Source organism: Podarcis erhardii (genome assembly GCF_964252035.2).
Source record: "Podarcis erhardii genome assembly, chromosome: 13".
NCBI lineage: Eukaryota > Metazoa > Chordata > Lepidosauria > Squamata > Lacertidae > Podarcis > Podarcis erhardii.
Genome location: NC_138502.1, coordinates 45,674,424 through 45,697,394, shown reverse-complemented (window position 1 = coordinate 45,697,394; position 22,971 = coordinate 45,674,424). Strand labels below are relative to the sequence as shown.

Below are 22,971 nucleotides of genomic sequence, written 5' to 3'. Positions count from 1 at the left end.
CTACAAAGTCAGACAGTTCAGACTGGAATTATTTACCCTGATTGTACAGTACACTGGATTTGGCATCTACTCCCTCAATAGGCTATGTGAATCAATTCGGCTTAGTCATAAATTTGTCAGAAAATGCACACAGAGTTTCTCAGAGGCTATAGCAAACAATGCCACTGTGAAAGTAATCTAAAACTTGTAGTGTTTAAGCCAAATAGTGTGGCAGAACATGTAACGAGATCCCCCCTGCCCGGATCCGTACATAATGGGAAGAATAATTTATAATATGATTACACCCAAAAACCCACCCTCCACCAGATTACCCGAGTATCTTCCTTAAAAATGTGCAGATAGCATTCATGTGCAGTGTAAGCTTTCTAAAGGCACTTTCTCTAATAATATAATTCTTATTATTCAAAAAGTGAATTCCTATTAACATGGAGGAAGCCTAAAAGGCCATTAACGGTCCATAACTCATTCTCGAATTGCTCCCCCCAAAAATCAAATTGCCCCCCTGTAGAGCGTGTGTCCCACGTTGGGAACCACGGAACTAGAGGAAGGTTGGTGTTTGAAGATAATGTGCCCTTATTATACCACCATAGATAGATAAACTTTATTCGCATTAGCCAACGGCCATAGCAACATAAAACAAGCAATATATACAATTAAAAAGACAACGATGGGTAAAAAGGGCAATCAAATGACCAAGATTATTGTTCAGATAGCGCCCCTTAATCTCATTGCACTCTCGATAAACCTAGCGGCCTTTACTGTTGTCTGATCATTTTGATCTGATAAAAGAAAGAACAATGTGGCCACAGATGGGCGGCCTGGGATGGTAAGTAAGAGTGGGGTGATGATCTCATTCCTCAGATCTTTATAAAGGGAACAGGACAGGAGAATATGAACCAGTTTCCAGATTGCCATCTCCACAGGGGCAGAGTGCATCACATCCAATCTGGCCAGTGTGAAGGCACCTCTGTATTTTGGGATAGTTAATTTATACAAATATGGTGCCAGGGAATCAAACTGAGAAGGGGGGGGGAGGCATACCAAGGACAGAGTTTCTTTATAGTGGTCAGATTGTTCTGTTGCTCTAAGTTGTTCAGACGCTGTCCAATTAGCCTTTTTGCTTTAATAAAGCCCATTGTGAGAAGCTGATGTGGGTGGAGTCCACAGGAGAGGAATTTTTCGTGCACAATTTTAGACCACACACTTTTATGGGGGTCTTGTGTCACTAAGGGCAGTAGACCGGGTGGATTTAGATTTAGACAGAGCCAATAATTAAGAGTTCTTTGCCAGGACCGAGCTTCTACAGAGGGAAGACTTGCCTCCAGTTGTAATGCTGTGTTTGGGACACAAGGTGGTACAGAAAAATTCTCTCTTAAAAATTTGGATTGGACAGACTATACCACCATGAAAAACATATGATAGCCTTCCAAAATATTCCCCAAGGAATGCCAAAAATCCTTCAGTAGTGAAGTTACACTTTACCAGTTTATTTTGACATCTCTATTATATCAGTTTATTTTGACATCTTCTAAATCCAGCTTGCACTTCTGGGAGTTCTCGGTCCACCTACTGCTTGAGCCTTCCTTGTAGAATTTTAAGCATAACCTTGCTAGCGTGTGAAATGAGTGCAATTGTGCGGTAGTTGGAGCATTCTTTGGCACTGCCCTTCTTTGGGATTGGGATGTAGACTGATCTTCTCCAATCCTCTGGCCACTGCTGAGTTTTCCAAACTTGCTGGCATATTGAGTGTAGCACCTATCCATTCTTAAGAAACCTATCCATTCTGAAGGAAATCAGCCCTGAGTGCTCACGGGAAGGACAGATCCTGAAGCTGAGGCTACAATACTTGGGCCACCTCATGAGAAGAGAAGACTCCCTGGAAAAGACCCTGATGCTGGGAAAGATGGAGGGCACAAGGAGAAGGGGACGACAGAGGACAAGATGGTTGGACAGTGTTCTTGAAGCTACCAGCATGAGTTTGATCAAACTGCGGGAGGCAGTGGAAGACAGAAGTGCCTGGCGTGCTCTGGTCCATGGGGTCACGAAGAGTCGAACCCAACTAAACGACTAAACAACATGGAAACTATTTAGTCTAAGCAACAGAACTTGTTAAGGCGGTTCTGCTGTCTCCAGCTAAGGGGTCTCCCAGCAGTGGATAGCGATTTGTTTAATCGAGGTGTTGAACTTGGAGATCTCATGCAATTGTTCTACCAGTGAGCTATGGCTCTTGAAAATCAAGTATCTCAGGGTGATTATACAATCCACTGAATGTGAACATGCAAGTCCCGCTTATCAAAAAACAATACGCTCCCAGGAAATCTTTTGTTAGGTGAGCGTTTGCATAATGAGTCCACGATTTCCATTATTTCCTATGGGAACATTTCTAATTTGTGATATCTGCCCCTTTCCAACCCCAATGTTGAGTTGAGCAAGGATTAGGCTGCCAGTTTAGCAAATCTTAACTGAAACACTTAAATTAAAAACGTAGCATTTTTTGATTAGGAAACAACCTTTAGTTCTTTATTCTCTTGCAAGAGCGTTGAGAGCCTTCTTTCCAAGTCGGCTGTCTTTGCTACCATAATGGTGCCATTGTCTCCTGATACAGGAACTGGGGTTACGCTCTGCAAAACAAAGAAGACTCAATAAGACTGACAGGGTACTGGAGATATATTTGTCCCTACACCTGCAAGGTGTTCTGTACGGCAAAGTACAGCTAACGCAACAAATCAGACAATCTGTGTGAACGTGGGCCACTAGAGTTTATGTGGTATAAGAACAGACTGGCTTTTTATGGATTATGCTTGACAGCTGAAGGAGACAAGAAGACTACTGCTGTTTATTACATCCCACAGAAACAATACAAGGACGAAAAGATAAGAGTGAAAGTCTTATATTACCAGTTTTTGAAGCAGTTCTTGCTTTTCACTCTGAAGTTTAATAATGTCTGTGGACTGTGACTGGATTTGGGCCCTCAGGGTTTCAACTTCCTGTGAAGGGGGAAGAAATAAATCAATTCTGCTGCTAAGATAACAGCATTGTTTGCAAACAGAAGCAGGATAAGCGAATTTTCCAGAGGTTTGGAGGGCATCACCAATGCACACAACTCATTTTTTTCCCCTTTTTTATTATTTTTAAAAACAAAGCAGAACAAACAAGACAAAGCAAAGCAAAACAAAAAAGAAAAGAAAGAAAACAAAAAGAAAAATCACATCTACAAAGAAAACCATATCATCATACTAATCATTATGTACATATACACATACTGACTTCCTTTGTTCTGAGACCTCATAGTTTTTAATCTTTCTGTACTGTTGTGTCTAGTGTAGATTACCTCTATCTTTATACCTCTTGCGCCATTTTTCAATTGGTGCCGTGCAGCCCCACCAGGGTTATTGTACAGTGGTGCCCCGCAAGACGAACGCCTCGCAAGACGGAAAACCCGCTAGACGAAAGGGCTTTCCATTTTGGAGGCACTTCGCAAAACGAATTTCCCTATGGGCTTGCTTCGCAAGACGAAATGTCTTGCAAGTTCCTGCGGGTTTTTTCCCCTTCCCCCCCCCTTTTCCAAAGCCGCTTATCAGCTGATCCGCTAAAAGCCGCTAAACCGCTAATAGCGCTAATCCGCTAAGCTGTCAATGGGCTTACTTCGCAAGACGAAAAAACCGCTAGACGAAGAGCCTCACGGAACGAATTAATTTCGTCTTGCAAGGCACCACTGTATAAGTAGGCTCCTAAATGATAAGCACTGCCTCCAATGACCCAAAGCGTGGAATTATCCCCCTACTCTGAGAAAGAATGGCTAAATAAAGACAGCAATGAACTTGTACTACATAGATGACTTGGAGCATTGTTCTGGACAGGGGCCTCTTTATGGCTTGCTGTCCTTCCAAAGCTTTCCTAATGGAGGAAGCATAAGCTTCCTGACCTCTGCAGATCAGCTGCCTTCTTGTTGTTGCGTATTCGGCTGGGCAATTAAGGATTGTGCCAAAAATGTAACAAAGGTAAGGCTGGGTCTCTTCCCATCCTAATTACCTCATCCAGAGGAAAGGGGAAAAACCAGGCTTCCTGAAACTCGGCCCTCCAGATATTTGCCGACTACAATTCCCATCATCCCTGACTACTGGTCCTGATCACTAGGGATCATGGGAGTTGTAGGCCCAAAAACATCTGGAGGGCCGAGTTTGAGGAAGCCTGGGCAAAACAAACTGTGCTGCTAAAAGCCCTAAATCTCTGAATAAGCCATGTCGCAGAGCAGGGCTAGGAACGTGAGGGAGGTGGAGGGGGGAGAAATAGGATGGACACTTCTCCCACCAGAAATAACAAGCTCAGGAAAAGAAAACAAAAGATTTACCGAATTTTTCGCTCTATAGGGCGCACTTTTCCCCCTCCAAAAATTAAGGGGAAATGTGTGTGCATCTTATGGAGCGAAGGCAGGCTGCGCGGCTAAGCCCAAAGCCAGAACAGGCTCGCTGTTCTAGCTTGGGGTTAGCTGCACAAAGCCTCCGCAGGGAAGCGGGGTGAAGGCACCACGCTGCTCTGTGGAGGCTTCAAAGGCTGCACTCCGGGGCCTTCAGGCAGCTATCCGCAAGCCTTCGGAGAGCAGCAGGAGTTTCCGCCATGCTCCGACGGCTTGCGGATAGCCGCCTGAAGCCTGGAGAGCGAGAGGGGTCGGTGCACACCGATCCCTCTTGCTCTCCAGGCTTCGCTTTGCTTGAGAGGCGCTGCAGTTTTCCCTCTCTGTGCAGCACCCCTTCAGTGAAGCAGGAGGAGAAATGGAAGGGGCTCTGTTTCTCCTGCCGCTTCGCTAAAGGGGCGCTGAGCAGAGAAGGGGAGAATTTTGTTTTTTCCTGTTATCCCCCTCCTATGGTCTGGTGCCTCCTATAGAGCGAAAAATATGTTATATAATGCTACTTTTCGATCAGGTTTCCTACTAAGGGTACCTTCACAGATTGCAACTGGGGAGGAACCATGTTCTCAAACAGCAGCAGTCACGACAGAATATCTTATGGAAGCAATAGGAATTCTTACTTTATATAGTTCTCTGTCAGCCTCAGGGCCACTTGGTTTGTTCGTTTGTGAAGACTGCTCTGTTGTTGTTCCTCCTGCTGCAGGCGAAAGCTTCTGCAAATATCGGATATTAACGAAGGAAACATTAATTTTAACAGGATAAGGATTTTTAACAAAGCACTTCCATAAATAGCATCCTGAGATGCTATTTGGCTTCAGTTATAGGCTGCAAACTTTTGGCTTCAGTTATAGGCTGCCAAGTTTGTGGCAGTGCCTGATGCCGTCTTTGAAACAAGAAGATACTCTGCAGCATTTTCAGTGATCAGAAGCATTCAGGATGTAGTATAGACCATTGCCACTCTGCCCCGAACAGCAGATACAAAATATGCAATATAATCAAACTGACATACATGGCATAGAACTCAATTTTCCATGCAGGTGTTGTTGTTGTGCCAGCTCTGGTATAGGTATTTAAAACCAAAATAAGAGGAAGGAATACAGTGGTGCCTTGCAAGACGAAATTAATCCGTTCCGTATAGCGATTTTTTCGTCTTGCAAAGCAAGCCCATTGACAGCTTAGCGGATTAGCGCTATTAGCGGTTTAGCGGCTTTTAGCGGATCAGCTGATAAGCGGCTTAGGGCTTAGGAAAAGGGGGGAAAGAGGGAAAAAACCCGCAGGAACTCGCAATACATTTTCGTCTTGCGAAGCAAGCCCATAGGGAAATTCGTTTTGCGAAGCGCCTCCAAAACGGAAAACCCTTTCGTCTAGCGGGTTTTCCGTCTTGCGGGGCACCACTGTAACGCCTTTTCCATCCCGATCCAATACTTGACAGTTTGCCAATGAACAAGCAGTACTGCAGATTTTACATATTGCTTGTGACTACACTGCCTCCATTATTTAACAACCATTCAGAGAAATGCTGCAACAAATCAGTGACTATAATTATAAAGTTGGAAGCATTTACTACATGTGCCTCCCTACAATTCAGATATTGACACTCATAAGGTTATTAGGTCAGCATATCCATTTTAGCCTTGTGAGTACATATGTATGGAAGTCACTTACAATAGTGGACTGAAAATCATTTTTAAAAAACTTCAATAATGGCTGTGAACAACCAACAGGTTATGATAGCAGTTAAAATAATAGGCAATTGTAGGTCTCAGCAGTTAAGATCTGCCACAGAGTCCCATCTGAAGACCACTTTTGGAAAAAGGCTCTTTATAGCAATGGTACCCAAACCCTGGACATCCCAACCTAGACATGCATGCTTTGTGCCTTCTTTACTATTTTTAGGCAGTCAATGAAATCTGTCTTCTCTTTTGCCTTTAACAAAATAGCTTTCAAAAACATCCAAAGCCCATTTAAATGCATTTCTTTGTACTGGTGTTTCAAGGAGGTTTTATCAGCTGTTTTTATTTTTTCCTTTCGTTATCGCAAGCCACCGCCTTGAGGCTATGTGCATTACGATGGGATAAAAGTCTTACAAACAAACATATCCATACTGCAAGTCACGTTCTTTCCCATTAACCACTCTGTTCAACTAAGGAATTAAAAGTGACAAGGGGACCAATGCCTTCTTCCCCTGGTATCAGGAACTTGCCTGCCTTCTGATCTGAGAGCACGAAAACAAGCCTTTTCTGATCAGCATTTTACCCTAGAAAAAGATGGACTGGAATTTTCATATCAGGTATCAATAGCTGACACTCAGGTACTCACCAAGCTTTCAATCAAAGAATCTCGTTCCTTCAGTTGTTCCTGCAACAGTTCAAGCTTGTGTTTCCATTCTTCTATCTCTCCATGTAATTTGCTGATTTCTTCCGGCTGAACGCCATTCATTTGAGCCACATCGCCATGGGAACTATGATGCTGATTGTCTTTTCCTAGTAGTCAGAATTGAAAATGACCCATTTGTAGAGTTCTGGGACAAATTTCCACAAATATTACCCATCCCAAACTCACTTAAAACCTTTCCTTCCTTAGAAATGGTACTATGAGCTAGGTAAAGGTAAAGGGACCCCTGACCGTTAGGTCCAGTCGCGAACAACTCTGGGGTTGCGGCGCTCATCTCGCTTTACTGGCTGAGGGAGCCGGCGTACAGCCTCCGGGTCATGTGACCAGCATGACTAAGCTACTTCTGGCAAACCAGAGCAGCGCACAGAACCACCATTTACCTTCCCGCCGGAGTGGTACCTATTTATCTACTTGCACTTTGACGTGCTTTCGAACTGCTAGGTTGGCAGGAGAAGAGACCGAGCAATGGGAGCTCACCCCGTTGTGGGGATTCGAACCGCTGACCTTCTGATCAGCAAGCCCTAAGCTCTGTGGTTTAACCCACTGCGCCACCCTCGTCCCCATGAGCTAGGTACATATGGATAATTATGTCTCACTGTCACTTAGTGTCAGAGTGGGCAGAGAGCGGAGAATTGGCTGCTGGTAGTCTTATCAATAATGCTGCACTAAATGGCCCTTAGTCTGATCCTGCACAGCACTCCTGCTCTTAAGCAACAGTATGTACACCGAGGATCCGTTTATATACATTTGTTTATTGATGCAATTTATATCCCACACCTTCAGTAAAATGTATTTCCAGGGTAGGATTAGTTGCACCTTAACTGTTAAGAGACAATGAATATGCATTTTTAAAAAAGACACACACAAACTGATGGGGAATATATTGACAAAAACTAGGACTGCACAGTTATTAGAATCAGTCACCAATAATGCTTTCAGGCACAGGTTCTACAAAGATTTCTGCATTTTCTTTGAGGGACATATAGATCATTTTGTATGCACACCATTTTTCTCTCAGTCAGGGATCAGTAGTGTAGAAGTCTTTGGACTATTAAATATATCTATTATCATAGAAGACTTCTTCCCTACTAATTTCTGCCTGCCGAGTCGATCAGGGATAATTGGGTGGGGCAGGAGAAAGTTTACACAAACACAAAGAGACGGCTACTTATGTGCATGGTGCCAACTTTTTCCTAGCTTGGGACAAGCAGGGAAGGATAGAACCTGGACTCTGAACTATGACTGGTACTGGCTATCCCTTCAGCCAACAAAGACTCTTTCAAGAGACATGCCACCTCCCTGGGAGGAACGAAGCCACACACACCCCTTCTTCTTTTTTACTGCACTTCAGATGTGACAAAGCAGCAGTGATTAAATCCTGCTGGGCCTTTTCTAAGCACTATGGTTGTGCAAAAGCCAGACCCAACAAGATTAAGCGACCGTATTTTTCACTCTATAAGATGCACCAGACGTTAAGACGTACCTAGTTTTTTGGAGGAGGAAAACAAGAAAAAAAAAATATGAATCCCAGAAGCCAGAACAGCAAGAGGGATCTGGCTGCTGGGATCGCCTCTTGCTGTTCTGGCTTCTGGGATAGCCGCCAAAGCCTCTCCCGGACAGCGGGATGAAGGCTCCCCCTCCCTGGAAGAGGCTGCGCGCAGCTAAGCTGCCCTCTGTCCCTTAGAATCATAGAATCATAGAGTTGGAAGAGACCACAAGGCCCATCGAGTCCAACCCCCTGCCAAGCAGGAAACACCATCAGAGCACTCCTGACATATGGTTGTCAAGCCTCTGCTTAAAGACCTCCAAAGAAGGAGACTCCACCACACTCCTTGGCAGCAAATTCCACTGTCGAAGAGCTCTCACCGTCAGGAAGTTCCTCCTAATGTTTAGGTGGAATCTTTTTTCTTGTAGTTTGGAACCATTGCTCCGTGTCCGCTTCTCTGGAGCAGCAGAAAACAACCTTTCTCCCTCCTCTATGTGACATCCTTTTATATATTTGAACATGGCTATCATATCACCCCTTAACCTCCTCTTCTCCAGGCTAAACATGCCCAACTCCCTTAGCCGTTCCTCATAAGGCATCGTTTCCAGGCCTTTGACCATTTTGGTTGCCCTCCTCTGGACACGTTCCAGTTTGTCAGTGTCCTTCTTGAACTGTGGTGCCCAGAACTGGACACAGTACTCCAGGTGAGGTCTGACCAGAGCAGAATACAGTGGCACTATTACTTCCCTTGATCTAGATGCTATACTCCTATTGATGCAGCCCAGAATTGCATTGGCTTTTTTAGCTGCCGCGTGACACTGTTGGCTCATGTCAAGTTTGTGGTCAACCAAGACTCCTAGATCCTTTTCACATGTACTGCTCTCAAGCCGGTGTCACCCATCTTGTATTTGTGCCTCTCATTTATTTTGCCCAAGTGCAATACTTTACATTTCTCCCTGTTAAAATTCATCTTGTTTGTTTTGGCCCAGTTCTCTAATCTGTCAAGGTCGTTTTGAAGTGTGATCCTGTCCTCTGGGGTGTTAGCCACCCCTCCCAGTTTGGTGTCATCTGCAAATTTGATCAGGATGCCATTCCCCCACCTCCCACAAAAGCCAGCCAAGAGCCACCCGCTCTTTAAAGGGAGCACGGCTCTTGCGGGCTTTTCTACAAGGTGGGAGAAGGATAGCCTGTCAGTGATGGGCTGCCCTTCTCCCTCCTTGGGGAAAAGCCCGCAAGAGCTGCACACACGCTAGGCACCACTCTTTAAAGAACGTGCAGCTCTTGCTAGCTTTTGCGGGAGCTCCCTCTAGCTGTTCTGGCTTCTGGGATAGCCCGCGAAGCCTACGCAGGGCAAGGGAATGAAGGAACCCAGCTGCCCTGCGGAGGCTTCTGGCTTAGCCGTGCAGCCTGCATTCGCTCCGTAAGACGCACACACATTTTCCCTTACTTTTTAGGAGGGAAAAAGTGTGTCTTATACAGTGAAAAATATGGTAAGCATCCATTCAGCGGGTTATCTTTTGCGAACCCACCTTTGAATGCAGCGATTGTGGAAAAGGAAGAAATACACTCAACCACAGTTTTAATGCCAGTTCTGTGGGAGTAATGGATAGGATTCCAGTGAAGTTCCAAGACCAGGATACCTGTCCATTCACTGCGTCTTTTGTTCCTACAATTCCAGGTTGACACCTTACTAACTCTTCTGCCTCAGCAGGTTTTCACAGCTTTTCTCACCACTCCCAGTCCCTTGTCTTGTTTCAGTTTATACGTCCCAGAAACCCGATACAAACTGGTAGTAGTTTCACGCATTTCCCAGGGCTGCTAAAACAATTTGCTTCAAAGTAAAATGTGGAATTCCATGGTCTGAAAATGCGCAGCAATCTGCATTTGACAGCAAAACTTAGACAGGACACAGCTAGCAGTCCTACCTAGCTGTACTTTAAGGAGATTGTACTGGTCCTTGTGTTGCTGGATCTGCGACATTTGCTGGGTGACTGTTGTCTGAAGCTGCTCGTTTTGAGCTTTTATAGATTCTACTTGTTTCTTCAATTCCTCAAGCTCCTGATCCTGGAAAATAAAATAAGAATCTACTTACAGTGGTGCCCCGCAAGACGAACGCCTCGCAAGACGGAAAACCCGCTAGACGAAAGGGTTTTCCGTTTTGGAGGCGCTTCGCAAAACGAATTTCCCTATGGGCTTGCTTCGCAAGACGAAAATGTCTTGCGAGTTCCTGCGGGGTTTTTTCCCTTTTTTCCCCCTTTTCCCCCTTTTCCTAAGCCCTAAGCCACTTATCAGCTGATCCGCTGATAAGCCGCTTATCAGCTGATCCGCTAAAAGCCGCTAAACCGCTAATAGCGCTAATCCGCTAAGCTGTCAATGGGCTTGCTTCGCAAGACGAAAAAACCGCTATACAAAGAGCCTCACAGAACGGATTAATTTCGTCTTGCGAGGCACCACTGTAATGGTATCTTACATTCATTTTTTTAATTCTGTTGATTGCTACTGTTTTTTTTTTTTTAAAAAAAAATCACCACAAAAATTAAGCACCCATAGGCATTTACCTACAGACATTTGCAAAGGAACTTAGCTCTAACTGCTTATGCTATACAGAGTGCCACACAATGCCACTGGTCTAAAATAATGCTTGCACATGCCTGTGCTTTTGCATAGGGTGTCTGTGTTTGCCAGTGCATTAAACTAGTAAAAAGGTAAAGGGACCTCTGACCATTAGGTCCAGTCGTGACTGACTCTGGGGTTGCGGTGCTCATCTTGCTTTACTGGCTGAGGGAGCCGGCGTACAGCTTCCGGGTCATGTGGCCAGCATGACGAAGCCGCTTCCTGCGAACCAGAGCAGCGCACAGAAATGCCATTTACCTTCCCACCGGAGTGGTACCTATTTATCTACTTGCACTTTGATGTGCTTTCGAACTGCTAGGTTGGCAGGAGCAGGGACCGAGCAACGGGAGCTCACCCTGTCGCGGGGATTCGAACCACCGACCTTCTGATCGGCAAGTCCTAGGCTCTGTGGTTTATTTTTTTTAAATAATATTTATTCAAAATTTTGAAAGTTACAAAAAGAAAAAAAAGAAAAATAATAATAAAAAGACAGAAAAAATACAATCATTTAAAAAAGAAAAAGAACAAATTAAACCTTTACATAGCTTTCTTCCTTTACTTATTTCCTTGACCTCCTCACACCTCCCATTTTTTATTCTAGTTCAAATTGTTATTTCAGCAAATCCTTCCAACCTTGTTTTTATCTTAATAATTTGTTTTAATATACTGTAATTTTATGTTCTCTCTTTCATCAATTCATTTTTACTTAATCCTTTATATCATTTCTACCAAAACCACATAATTTTCTTTTTCCAACATCTTTCTAACAATCCTTAATTTTACAATATTTTTGAAGATAAACTTTAAATTTTTTCCAATCTTCTTCCACCGACTTCTCTCCTTGGTACCGGATTCTGCCAGTCATCTCAGCCAGTTCCATATATTCCATCACCTTCGTCTGCCATTCTTCCCGGGTGGGTATATCTTGTGATTTCCAATACTTTGCAATAAATATTCTTGCTGCTGTTGTGGCGTACATAAAAAAGGTTCTATCCTCCCTTCGCACCAATTGGCCGACTATGCCCAGGAGAAAGGCCTCTGGTTTCTTCTGGAACCTAGGCTCTGTGGTTTAAGGCACAGTGCCACCCGCATCCCTTTTGCATTAAACTAGTAGCATTGTGTGATATATTTTATGGTATAAGCAGTTAGTGCAACGTTCCCAGATACAAACAAAACTGCTTATTTCTAGAATTTAGGGAATTCACAGGTGTCAGCGCACCCAGAGTGCAATGAATCAGTGCCACCCCCAAGCTGCTTTTTGTTGAGAGGGCTGCAAGTTCTAATAATATTTCTTAAATAGCACGATTACAGTAATGGGTAGTTTGGCCCTAATATATACCACCTTAAGCAGATACAGGGCCCACTAGTGCAAATGAAGCTAAGATGTTTGGTTTTTTTACCTGAACTCTAATGATGCTTTTGTAGCGTGTCACTATGTTGTCGTGTTGTTCTAAGGACTTCTTCACTTCCTCTTCCTGTTTATCTTCTTCACTAGACTTATAAACTGCCTTTGTTATAATGCCTGTTTTAAAAAAATAATAATAATTTCTTTTATTAGACATTCTAAGCCACATGGTTTTGAAGCAATCCCAATGCCTGTTCGGATATAGAAGTTTAACAGGAGTTAGCCATTTTAGGGATTCTATCATCGAAAAAGCCATTCAAGATGCAATAAATGCGTTGTTGTAGTATGGAAAAATCACTTATGTAAGCAAGCACTTCAGTAAATCGAGAGTATGACCTCTGCATATTTTCTTAGCTCCCAATCAATGGAATGCCTTTCCAACGGACATCTTCCTGGTTTTTAAGCCCAAGCCCCTCTATAAGATACTTCTGTTCATTGTTGCTGTTCTCAATTGATCCTTGCTCACTTTCCCTTTTCTTCCTCCCTAGTGTGTCATCTATTTATCTATAGACTGCAAGTCCACAGGCATGGTCCATCTTATTTTGCAAATCTTTGTACGGTGCATAGCAATTTTACTATTTAATAGATCAACTACAACCTTTACAGCAGATAATGTAGCCTAATTTTGTAAGAGCAAATCTACTAGCTGCCAGGAAAAATGAATGACAAACCATATTCTCAGATGCAGAATGGATCAGAACATGTTACCAAGACTTTCAGCAGGTAAGCCTCATTGTGCTGTAAACCAATTGCACCACCACCTTCTCACCAAAGTAAACACACATGATGCAACAAACCCTCAAATATTAAGAAGGCAGATTAACTGGTCTTATAGCACACCGTGAACATAACAAACCTATTGTACTTCCTGTGTAAAATTGTTTGCCTCCAGCGTCATAACATGCTTTAGGGTTGCAAAAAATTAAAAACCTTGAAAGGTATAACTTAATTAACTTTATATCCAATTCTGAAAAGGAAAGGCTCTAAACCTTTCAAATCTAATTGTCTTAAGTAGTACAGTGGTACCTCGGGTTACATACGCTTCAGGTTACATACGCTTCGGGTTACAGACTCCGCTAACCCAGAAATAGTACCTCAGGTTAAGAACTTTGCTTCAGGATGAGAACAGAAATTGTGTTCTGGTGGCGTGGCAGCAGCAGGAGGCCGCATTAGCTAAAGTGGTGCTTCAGGTTAAGAACAGTTTCAGGTTAAGAACAGACCTCCGGAATGAATTAAGTACTTAACCCGAGGTACCACTGTAAACACAAAACTCAAGAGAAGCGAAGTAACATGTCTCACCCTCTAGCTCCTTTACCAGTTTAGTAAATTCATGATCAAACATCATATGGTCCGGGCTAGAAAAGCTTGGCTGAGGTTTCTGAGCTGCTCGGGAATAGAATTCGTGTTTGCTGATGAATCCCAATTTCTCAACGAAGTTTTCCTTGCCAATCCTCTTTTCTATCAGTTGCTTTAATTTCTCCCTGGGGGTGAGAGACGGATCACGTAAAACCACTGCAAAATGCACAAAGATGTCCTCTTTTCCGTTTCACCCCACCAGTCCACCCCCAGCAAATTCCTATTTAACAAATAGTTATATCAGTTATATCAAAGGCAACAGAGAGTAGTACATGAGATTTCACCCCTCCCATATCCAAGAATCTCCTGATGAGTCTGCTGATTCTCCAGAGAGGAGGAGCAGTGTTCTGCTTTCTATTTATTCAGCTCCAGCACCACATCAGTCAAACAGTCAGTCAGTCAGTCAGTCAGTCAGTGTGTTGGAGAGAGAGAGAGAGAGAGACTGAGTGTTAGAGATCGTGTGTAGAGATAAGGTTGCTGCTAAGATCAGCTGCAGACACTCAGTGCAGCATTCATTTATGCTTAGACCTATTTAGCTCTGTATATAGTTTTGTATTGTAGTTATAGAATAAAAGAAGATATTTTACAGAGCTGCTCTCCGAGTTGTTTATACACTGCTAGACTCTGCTATACTCTGCTGCGCAACGACTGTATTGTGGAAGTGAATCCGGTGCTCACAACTCTAAGCTGTGAGTCCACAGCACTTTGACCTGTTCCTGAGCAGAAGGTGGGTCTCTGGAAGTGCTACCCAGCTTGCCTAGCCCAGTCGGGGCTGAAGTGGATGAGTCCAGTTGGTGACACTGGCTCAAGGGCGATGCTGACAGTACAAAGTGGTAGGGACAGATGTGCCCTCAGATTTGGCAGTTTGAATGGAGTGCAGAGGGCGAAATGGAGAACAGACGAGTTTGCAAAACCGTAAAAGCACTGTTTCAAGAGCTTGGAAATAATGAGCTGAAGGGAGAATATAGTGAAAATGAACAGGATTGGTTTTCATTTTAATGTTGAGACTCAACGTTCAGTCGTGTAAGAGAAATATGACTCATCATGCTAATGGACAACTTGCTAGCTGCTAATTATGGCGGAAAACATTTGACCCTACCAAAGTTTGTAATAATAAAATAAGTTTAAGTCTGTGTCTAATTTTCTCTGGCTTAACTATATGGGGGGGGGGTGTTAATCTGTTTCCTAGTCTTTGCCCTGAAAATTATATTAGCATAGACCAGGGGTCAGCAAACTTTTTCAGCAGGAGGCCGGTCGACTGTCTCTCAGACCTTGGGGGGGGCAGACTATATTTGGGCGGGGGGGGGGGGGGATAATGAACAAATTCCTATGCCCCACAAATAACCCGGGCCGTCCACAGGCCGGATTGAGAAGGCGATTGGGCCAGATCCGGCCCCCCGGGCCTTAGTTTGCCTACCCATGGAATAGACCGACCACATTTGTAGGCAGAGGAATGAAGGTGTATCCCTCTCTTTTTTTTGACATAGGAGATACTTGGTATCTGTGGCCATGACACAAGTTTCCCATTCACCCTTCCAAGTACTCACTTCTTATAATTCTCGAGCGAGTTGTCATTGTAATAAATGGAAATTCCTAGTAAGAGAGCACACAACCCTTGGACTAAATGCTCCTCTTCTCCAAGGTTCTCCGCTATCTGTCCTGTCAGCTAAAAAATTGAGTTAAGGATGTGTAGACATTTCATAGACAGAGCAATTCTAATTCTTGTACAATACTTTTTTGCTTTTACTAATACTAGCTTAATCAAGCACAAGTATATTTATTTCTACCACACCTTTCCTCCCAAAGGAGCCCAGGGTGGCAAACATTAAAATATCAATAGAATTTAAGTAAAGAATGTGCTATTTATATGCATATGGCTGAGAGGAGAGATCAAAGTATGAGACTTTTGAGCTCCCTTGAAAGATAATGACCAGATTCTAAAGAATGTCAGAATCTGAAACGTCTGTTACAACTGTTAAATAAAAACTTATCTTTTGCAGGATTACAAAACTTGTCTTTCCATTAAAGTTTACAAGTGCACATTCAAAATTAAAATCTCTGTGAGTTTATCCACACATTCAAGCCTATACCTATCAAAGACTCCTTAAGGAATTTACATACACTTGTCAGTTTGCATTTCTTAGTACAGAAAGTATTGATCTGATGTGTAGAGTTCTTCCTTATTCTACTTAATTCAAGAGGGTTCTGGAAGATTCTCTGTGTGAAAGAAGCAAGCAGAAGGTGCATGATATTTGGGTTATTCCTTCAGAGAAGATAGGCACAGCTGGCTTAAACTGGGTCTGTTATCTTTCTGTCAAGGTCATGCTGACTATAATAGTAGGGCCAGAAGGAGCCTGAGTTTCACACTTTCTTTTTCTGTCTCTCTTCTGGTGTGGTGTTCTGTACATAGTAAGCTTAGTGTTAAGGTTTAGTCTTGTTATAAGTTTAGGTTAAGTCTGCTGCAACTGGATTTCTTATGGACCAGGGCCAATTCTAAGTGTATTGAATTTGTGACTATTATGCTCATTTGCCTTCAGCAAAGCTCTGCTGGATGAAATATAATTGCCTCTGGTCTATTTACAGTGGTGCCCCGCAAGACGAACGCCTCGCAAGACGGAAAACCCGCTAGACAAAAGGGTTTTCCGTTTTGGAGGCACTTCGCAAAACGAATTTCCCTATGGGCTTGCTTCGCAAGATGAAAATGTCTTGCGAGTTCCTGCGGGGGTTTTCCCCTTTTTCCTCCCTTTTCCTAAGCCCTAAGCCGCTTATCAGCTGATCCGCTGATAAGCCGCTTATCAGCTGATCCGCTAAAAGCCGCTAAACCGCTAATAGCGCTAATCCGCTAAGCTGTCAATGGGCTTGCTTTGAAAGACGAAAAAACCGCTATACGAAGAGCCTCACGGAACGGATTAATTTTGTCTTGCGAGTCACCACTGTACTGTGAACCCTGCAACGTGTTTAAGTTTTTATTCTGCTAACTGTATATTGGAATCTACTCTGGATCAATACTGAGTAGAATTTCAATGACAATACTTCCATCAGACAGGTGGTGACTTCAAGCTTGCTGATCAGCGGCGCTTCAAAGCACCATGCAGCTTTTTAAAAGCCCCAGGCAGTGCTTTGAAGTCCCAAAAGTCATCACCTTACATGACTGTAAAAGACCAAAAGGTGAATGGCTGCACCCACTTTTCAACTTTAGCCTGTAAAGGATAAAAACCACCTGTGACCTAAAGTGTTGGGGCAGCTCTGTAGGTTATGCAGAAAATATTATTTCTACAGGTATAACAGTTTCCTGCACCAAATATGTGAAATGTGGGCAATATGTACACTTACTGAGATACCTGTGTTACAGGAAACACCACATATACTACCTTGAGTTCCAAGAAAGAATGTATTTAAGAAGGAGGTAAATACTGCGTTGCAACGCTAAGGTGTGGAGTCTCCTTACTTTGAACTCGCATACAGAAACTTGCACTCCTAAAGAACATTTCCTGTCATAATTCAGAGACATTAATTGCTAACGTGTAAAAGGATACAAATGGAACATTGGCAGAATTGTGCAGAAAATGTGTGACAGCAATGGGGCAGTTGCTTAGCCAAGTACAAAGCAGCATTAATAATCCAACTCTTGTCTGCACTTTGCTTCCCTGGAAGAAACAAACAAACAAACAACAAATTTTTACTTGTATTTACAGCTTTTCTGTTTCTTCCACGCGTTGTTTCTACTTTGAAGCCTGCAGCAGTCTTAAATGTTGGGTGTCCAGAACAAGACGGGCACTTTTTATACAATTATTAAAATTCAACCATTTCCTCTATTAGGAGTGCGTGTGAATCCTTATGTAGCAAAACTGGCAAAGTCCACACACAAGAGGGAGGTATGAGAACACCCGGGAGATGGAGAGAAGAAAACTGAAGTATGCAGAAGTACAGTTGTTGTTGTTGTTGTTGTTGTTAGAAAACAAGATCTTAAGGGCTGGGATGGGGAGAACCCCTCAAAACAGCTACCGTATTTTTTGCTCTATAAGACTCACTTTTTCCCTCCTAAAAAGTAAGGGGAAATGTGTGAGCGTCTTATGGAGCGAATGCAGGCTGCGCAGCTATCCCAGAAGCCAGAACAGCAAGAGGGATCGCTGCTTTCACTGCACAGTGATCCCTCTTGCTGTTCTGGCTTCTGAGATTCAGAATATTTTTTTTCTTGTTTTCCTCCTCCAAAAACTAGGTGCGTCTTGTGGTCTGGTGTGTCTTATAGAGTGGAAAATATGGTAAATGAGGACCAAACATAGGCAGTAGCCACAGAATGTTGGGTCAATTGTTGAAGTGGGGGAGAGAGAAGGGAGTGGAATTTCCTGGCGGAAAGTACCGTATTTTTCGCACCATAGGACGCACCGGACAATAGGACGCACCTTGTTTTAGAGGGGGGAGAACAAGAAAAAAATTCTCCCCCTCTCTGCCCAGTGCCCCTTCAGTGGAGCGGCAGGAGGCGCTGCGCAGAGAGGGGGAGAATTTTCCCCCTCTTGTTTTCCCGCTCTAAAACAAGGTGCCGTTCAGGCGGCTACCTTGGAAGCCTGGAGAGCGAGAGGGGTCAGTGTGCACCGGCCCCTCTCACTCTCCAGGCTTCAGGTTCCTTTCGACCTGCTTTTTGGGGCTGGCGGGGGAAGCCCACCACCAGCCCCAAAGAGCAGGTCAGGGAGCAGCGGAAAGGCAAAGCGGAGGGGCTGCTGCCATAGTTGCGTGTCACCTCTCCAGCTGGGCTATGGCTTCTTTTGCCCCGCTCGCGCTCTCCCAGCTGGAGAGGTGACGCACGGCTAAAGAGGCTCATACCATAGCCACGCGTCACCTCTCCAGCTGGGAGAGGGTCGCGGGGCTATAGTTTCTTTTGCCCCTCGCGCACTCTCCCAGCTGGAGAGGTGGCGCGCGGCTATAGAGGCTCCTGCCATAGACGTGCGTCACTTCTCCAGCCGGGAGAGGGTCGCGGGGGGCTTCTTTTTCCCCACGCGCGCTCTCCCGGCTGGAGAGGTGACGCGCGGTTATAGAGGCTCCTGCCATAGCCGCGCATCATTTTTTTCCCCACGCGCGCTCTCCCGGCTGGAGAGGTGACGCGCGGTTATAGAGGCTCCTTCCATAGCCACGCGTCACCTCTCCAGCCGGGAGAGGGTCGCGGGGCTATGGCGTCTTCGCTCCATAGGACGCACACACATTTCCCCATCATTTTTGAAGGGGAAAAAGTGCGTCCTATAGAGCGAAAAATACGGTAGCTGGTGAAAACGAGAATGCAGCTGCAGCAACCCAAGAAGCATAAAAACACTTCTGATCAGCTAAACATGTGTGTGTGTGTGTGTGTGTGTGTGTGTATCTTTCGCCATCACCCTGTGCTCCCTTTCCTCCTCTTTCCTCACCTGAGATAAACAGGAGTACAGGAGGATGCAGAAAAGAGACACACATATACGAAAGGAAAAGAAAAGAGAATCATATTATTGTCCGGATCAGTCATCTACTGATTCGCACTGAGAGGCTGCTTTTGAACGTTCCCAGAGATGGAGGTGAGAGCTGTCCTTAGATATCAAAGAAGAAATCAAGTATCTTGGCACAGCTGTGATTGGATACCAAGTGTGCTCATCCACACACACCCAAATAAGAGATACAGGAAAGGAAAATAATTCCAATTCACTCTAACTCAATTGCTATTCAGTGCAAAACAGTTCCCGGTGCAAATGCAATTCATTGTCCCCACACTGGTTAGAATGGGCTGTTACTGGGAAAGAGTGGCGTGTGACATCCATGCGGTTTAGTTCACACACTGAATACTGCAGACCAGGCTCCGAGTGGTTTAAGGCAACCCTGCAGGGTTGCTCAGAGGTAGGAGACGGCTTAAATTGGAGGGAGAAACAGAAAATACAACAACTCTTGTCATATTCAGGCTGAGGGCTTGGCTAGAGAGGAGCAGCCCTTTTTACTGCTGGAGGACAAAAGCTGGGTGCGCGGTTGGTTTCAGCTCCCAGTCAAAAATTCTCCGTACCTCTCAGGATCGCGGCAAAGATCAAATTGCCTCTGCAAACCTTCCTCTTAGGTCAGACCAAATACTCAGTTGCGTGCAGAAGCCGCATGCATGTAAGCTGGTTAACCCTCTTAAATGTTTAAAAACAAAATAAATAGATTAATGAATAATATGAATATTGCATACAAAAGTCAAGTCTAAATCAGAGCATGGTCTCCTGTCTTTTTTCAGGTCCCTCAGGCTCAGGTGACACCTGCGCACCAGACATACCCTGCAACACTTTGCATAAGCCTATTAATGACCAAGTTAACGAACACTACCTTCCAGTCTTGGTTCAAATGTAAAGTCCCTCAGCTTCTTAACCATGGTTAAGCAACTAGCAGACCCCCTTAGGTTAATGAGTTCTGTTTCCCTTCAAATTACTCCTTCCAGTTGCTATGATGAGTCTTCCACCTGCATCTAGTCGAACAACAATCTCGATAGCTTTAAGCTGGATTTTAAAACCATGGTTGGAGGCGAGTTTCACACTTTGTTTTAAAACAAAAGGGGGGGGCACAAAAGGGAGAAGTGAGGCGAATATTAAAGGAGGTAAACATGAGGAAGGCTAAGGGCCCGGATGGGGTGGCTGGCAGGGTGCTAAGAGATTGTTCGGACCAACTGGCAGGAATCTTTACGAAGATTTTTAACCAGTCTCTGTCCCAAGCCACTGTTCCACCCTGTCTGAAATCCACTACCTTTATACCCCTGCCAAAAACATCAAAGATAGACAGTCTGAATGATTTTCGCCCTGTGGCGCTGACACCCATTATAAATTTTCGAAATGTTTCGAAAAACTGGTGAGGAAGCGCATCTTATCTTGTCTGCCAGTGGGACTTGACCCTTACCAGTTTGCGTACAAGGCAAAGAAATCCACTTTACATGCTGTCCTGACTCATTTGGAGAAGCAAGGGAACTACGCGAGACTCTTATTTGTAGACTTTCGTTCTGCATTTAATACTATTTTTCCGCATAGATTGGTGCCGAAATTATTACACCTGGGACTTCCACCATGTTTGTGCAGGTGGATATTAGACTTTCTATCAAACCGTTCCCAAAGGGTCAGGTTGGGTTCCCACGTCTCTGCGGATCTCATCACGAACACGGGGACGGCGCAGGGGTGCGTGTTGAGCCCGCTTTTATACACGCTCTGTACAGCTGACTGTGCCCCCAAATACCCCAGTAATAAGATCATTAAGTTCGCAGATGATACAACGGTGGTTGGTTTAATTACGGCTGGAGAGGGGGAGACAGCCTATAGGAAGGAAGTTGAGCGGTTGGGGGAGTGGTGCAGGAAAAACAACTTACTGCTTAACTTAAAGAAAACAAAAGAGATCATTGTGGACTTTAGGAAATGTAAATTGAATATTCAGCTACTTATTATTGAGGGGAAGTGCGTGGAATAGGTCTCAGTGTTTCGATTTCTGGGAATGGAGTTGAGAAACGACCTAACCTTGGGAGAGAACAGCAAAGACCTGGTGAAGAGAGCACAGCAGAGGTTATATTTTCTGAGAATCCTCCGGAAAAACAATCTCTCAAAGGACCTGTTGATGGCATTCTACCATTGCACTGTGGAGAGCGTACTAACTTATGGTCTGTGCATGTGGTTTGGGAGCTGCACGGCCAGGGAAAAAAACAATGCTATCCAGGGTTGTAAAGACTGCAGAGAGAATTATTGGGTGCACTCTTCCCACCTTAGATCAAATCTATGCTGCCAGGTGCCATAAGAAAGCGGCAGAGATAGCACATGATAGTACGCACCCCGGAAATGATCTCTTTCAGCTTCTGCCTTCTGGAAGAAGGTATAGGGTTATAAAGGCCAGGACTAGCCGCCTGAAAAACAGTTTCTACGCTAATGCAATTCTGGTTCTAAACGCAGCATAAGGGATCTCTGTAGTATAGTGTATTTTAAAATGGGGTTTTAGAGTTTTTAGGGGTTTTTGAATGTTTTATGTAGTTTTGTAGTAGTTTTATGTAGTTTTTATGTAGTTTTATGTAGTTTTCAATTTCATTTTTCTGCAAGGGACAATGACAATAAAGATATTGTATTGTATCGTATCGTATCGGTATAGAAACTAAGGATAAGAAACTGACAAGAAAAATTATCTGAAACCATAAACTTGTTCATGCTTATAAAATAAACTTGATTATTTGTTTTAATGTTGACAACTGTCTGGACTCAGTGTGTACCCGAGAGAAATGGGTTGGTGGCAGCGAAGAAGTGATCATAGTGGTGGCACAGGGATCAATAGACCGTCAAACGTCCGGGGACCCTGTGTGATCGCCACAGTCACACTAAATCCACACTGAGAAAGCCGTTTACCCATGGCTTTGCAAAGCCTCCGCTTGTGGAGAAAGAAAGCACCGTAACAACAAAGTTTCCCACACCACAGTTCCCAAGAGCACCAGTAGAGAAAGAGAGCTGGTTACTGGAAATAAAACTGGGCAGCAACACCAAACTGTTAAGTAGGGAAGGGGAAAAACTTCAAAGCAGTTATTTCATAAAACACACGGCAAAGCTAAGATAGCAGAAACACCCTAGTGTGATCCAAGCTCCAGGCGAACCAATACATACCCGTCTGTCGATCTTATCACCCTGTGAATCATACATTAAGAATGATAAGGGAATGTTATAGGTCTATTATATACACTTACACAATGCAGGGTTGACTTCTAAATGTTTTGTATTTATTTTCACTGATGGGAGCTGCCCCATGTATATTTATATCACAGGCGGCATACAGATTAAAATTAAATAAATTAGCAGTGGCCATTTCTGGTAGAGCCTGATTAATACCCTATTTTGCATGAGATGAAAGGCAGCGCAAGGAGCCCAGAGGTCTGGTGACTCTGCAGCTTATATAAGTCAAATCTGACTCACGGGGATCGTATTGAACTTGTATGCAAGCAGCTACCCATGCTGTTTCCCCAAAATGCAAAACAGGATATTGCTCATTACATAAGTAGGCAACTGTGATTTATTGCGCTCCATACCAAGCAAGAGAAAAGCCTGAAAAGCCCATTTCAAGGCTTATTGAGGAACAGACTTGCGTGTCGGGACCCAGCAGCCACCCCCTCGTTGGGAAATAACTCACCCAAGGACACAAATATTAAGTTTATGTTATTGGGCAAATCTGGCCACAACTTTATTGAATTACAGAATGTGAGTGGTATTGGCTTAGGCATTGATTGGACCAGACTATACCTGACTCCTGCCTGCTGTGAAGGAAGTCCGGTAAGGGTAAACCACCAGTAGGGGGAGGAAACGATCCTCCTCG

The 22,971-nt window shown here is 44.1% G+C and overlaps 1 protein-coding gene across 4 annotated transcripts in view; it reads right to left on the bottom strand.

Moving 5' to 3' along the window:
* USO1 (USO1 vesicle transport factor) overlaps positions 1-22,971 on the bottom strand; it is a 54,180-nt gene that overhangs the window by 2,430 nt on the left and 28,779 nt on the right. For 2 of the 4 annotated variants that reach the window (XM_081836276.1, XM_081836277.1), the window contains 10 exons: positions 22,269-22,289; positions 17,199-17,309; positions 15,210-15,328; positions 13,606-13,787; positions 12,302-12,423; positions 10,214-10,352; positions 6,728-6,891; positions 5,029-5,121; positions 2,898-2,987; positions 2,511-2,621 (listed from right to left, as the gene is read on the bottom strand). In XM_081836276.1, the coding sequence (XP_081692402.1) occupies positions 2,511-2,621; positions 2,898-2,987; positions 5,029-5,121; positions 6,728-6,891; positions 10,214-10,352; positions 12,302-12,423; positions 13,606-13,787; positions 15,210-15,328; positions 17,199-17,309; positions 22,269-22,289 (1,152 nt within the window). The remainder of the gene's footprint in view (positions 1-2,510; positions 2,622-2,897; positions 2,988-5,028; positions 5,122-6,727; positions 6,892-10,213; positions 10,353-12,301; positions 12,424-13,605; positions 13,788-15,209; positions 15,329-17,198; positions 17,310-22,268; positions 22,290-22,971) is intronic. The other 2 variants (XM_081836278.1, XM_081836279.1) reach the window with 1 other exon arrangement.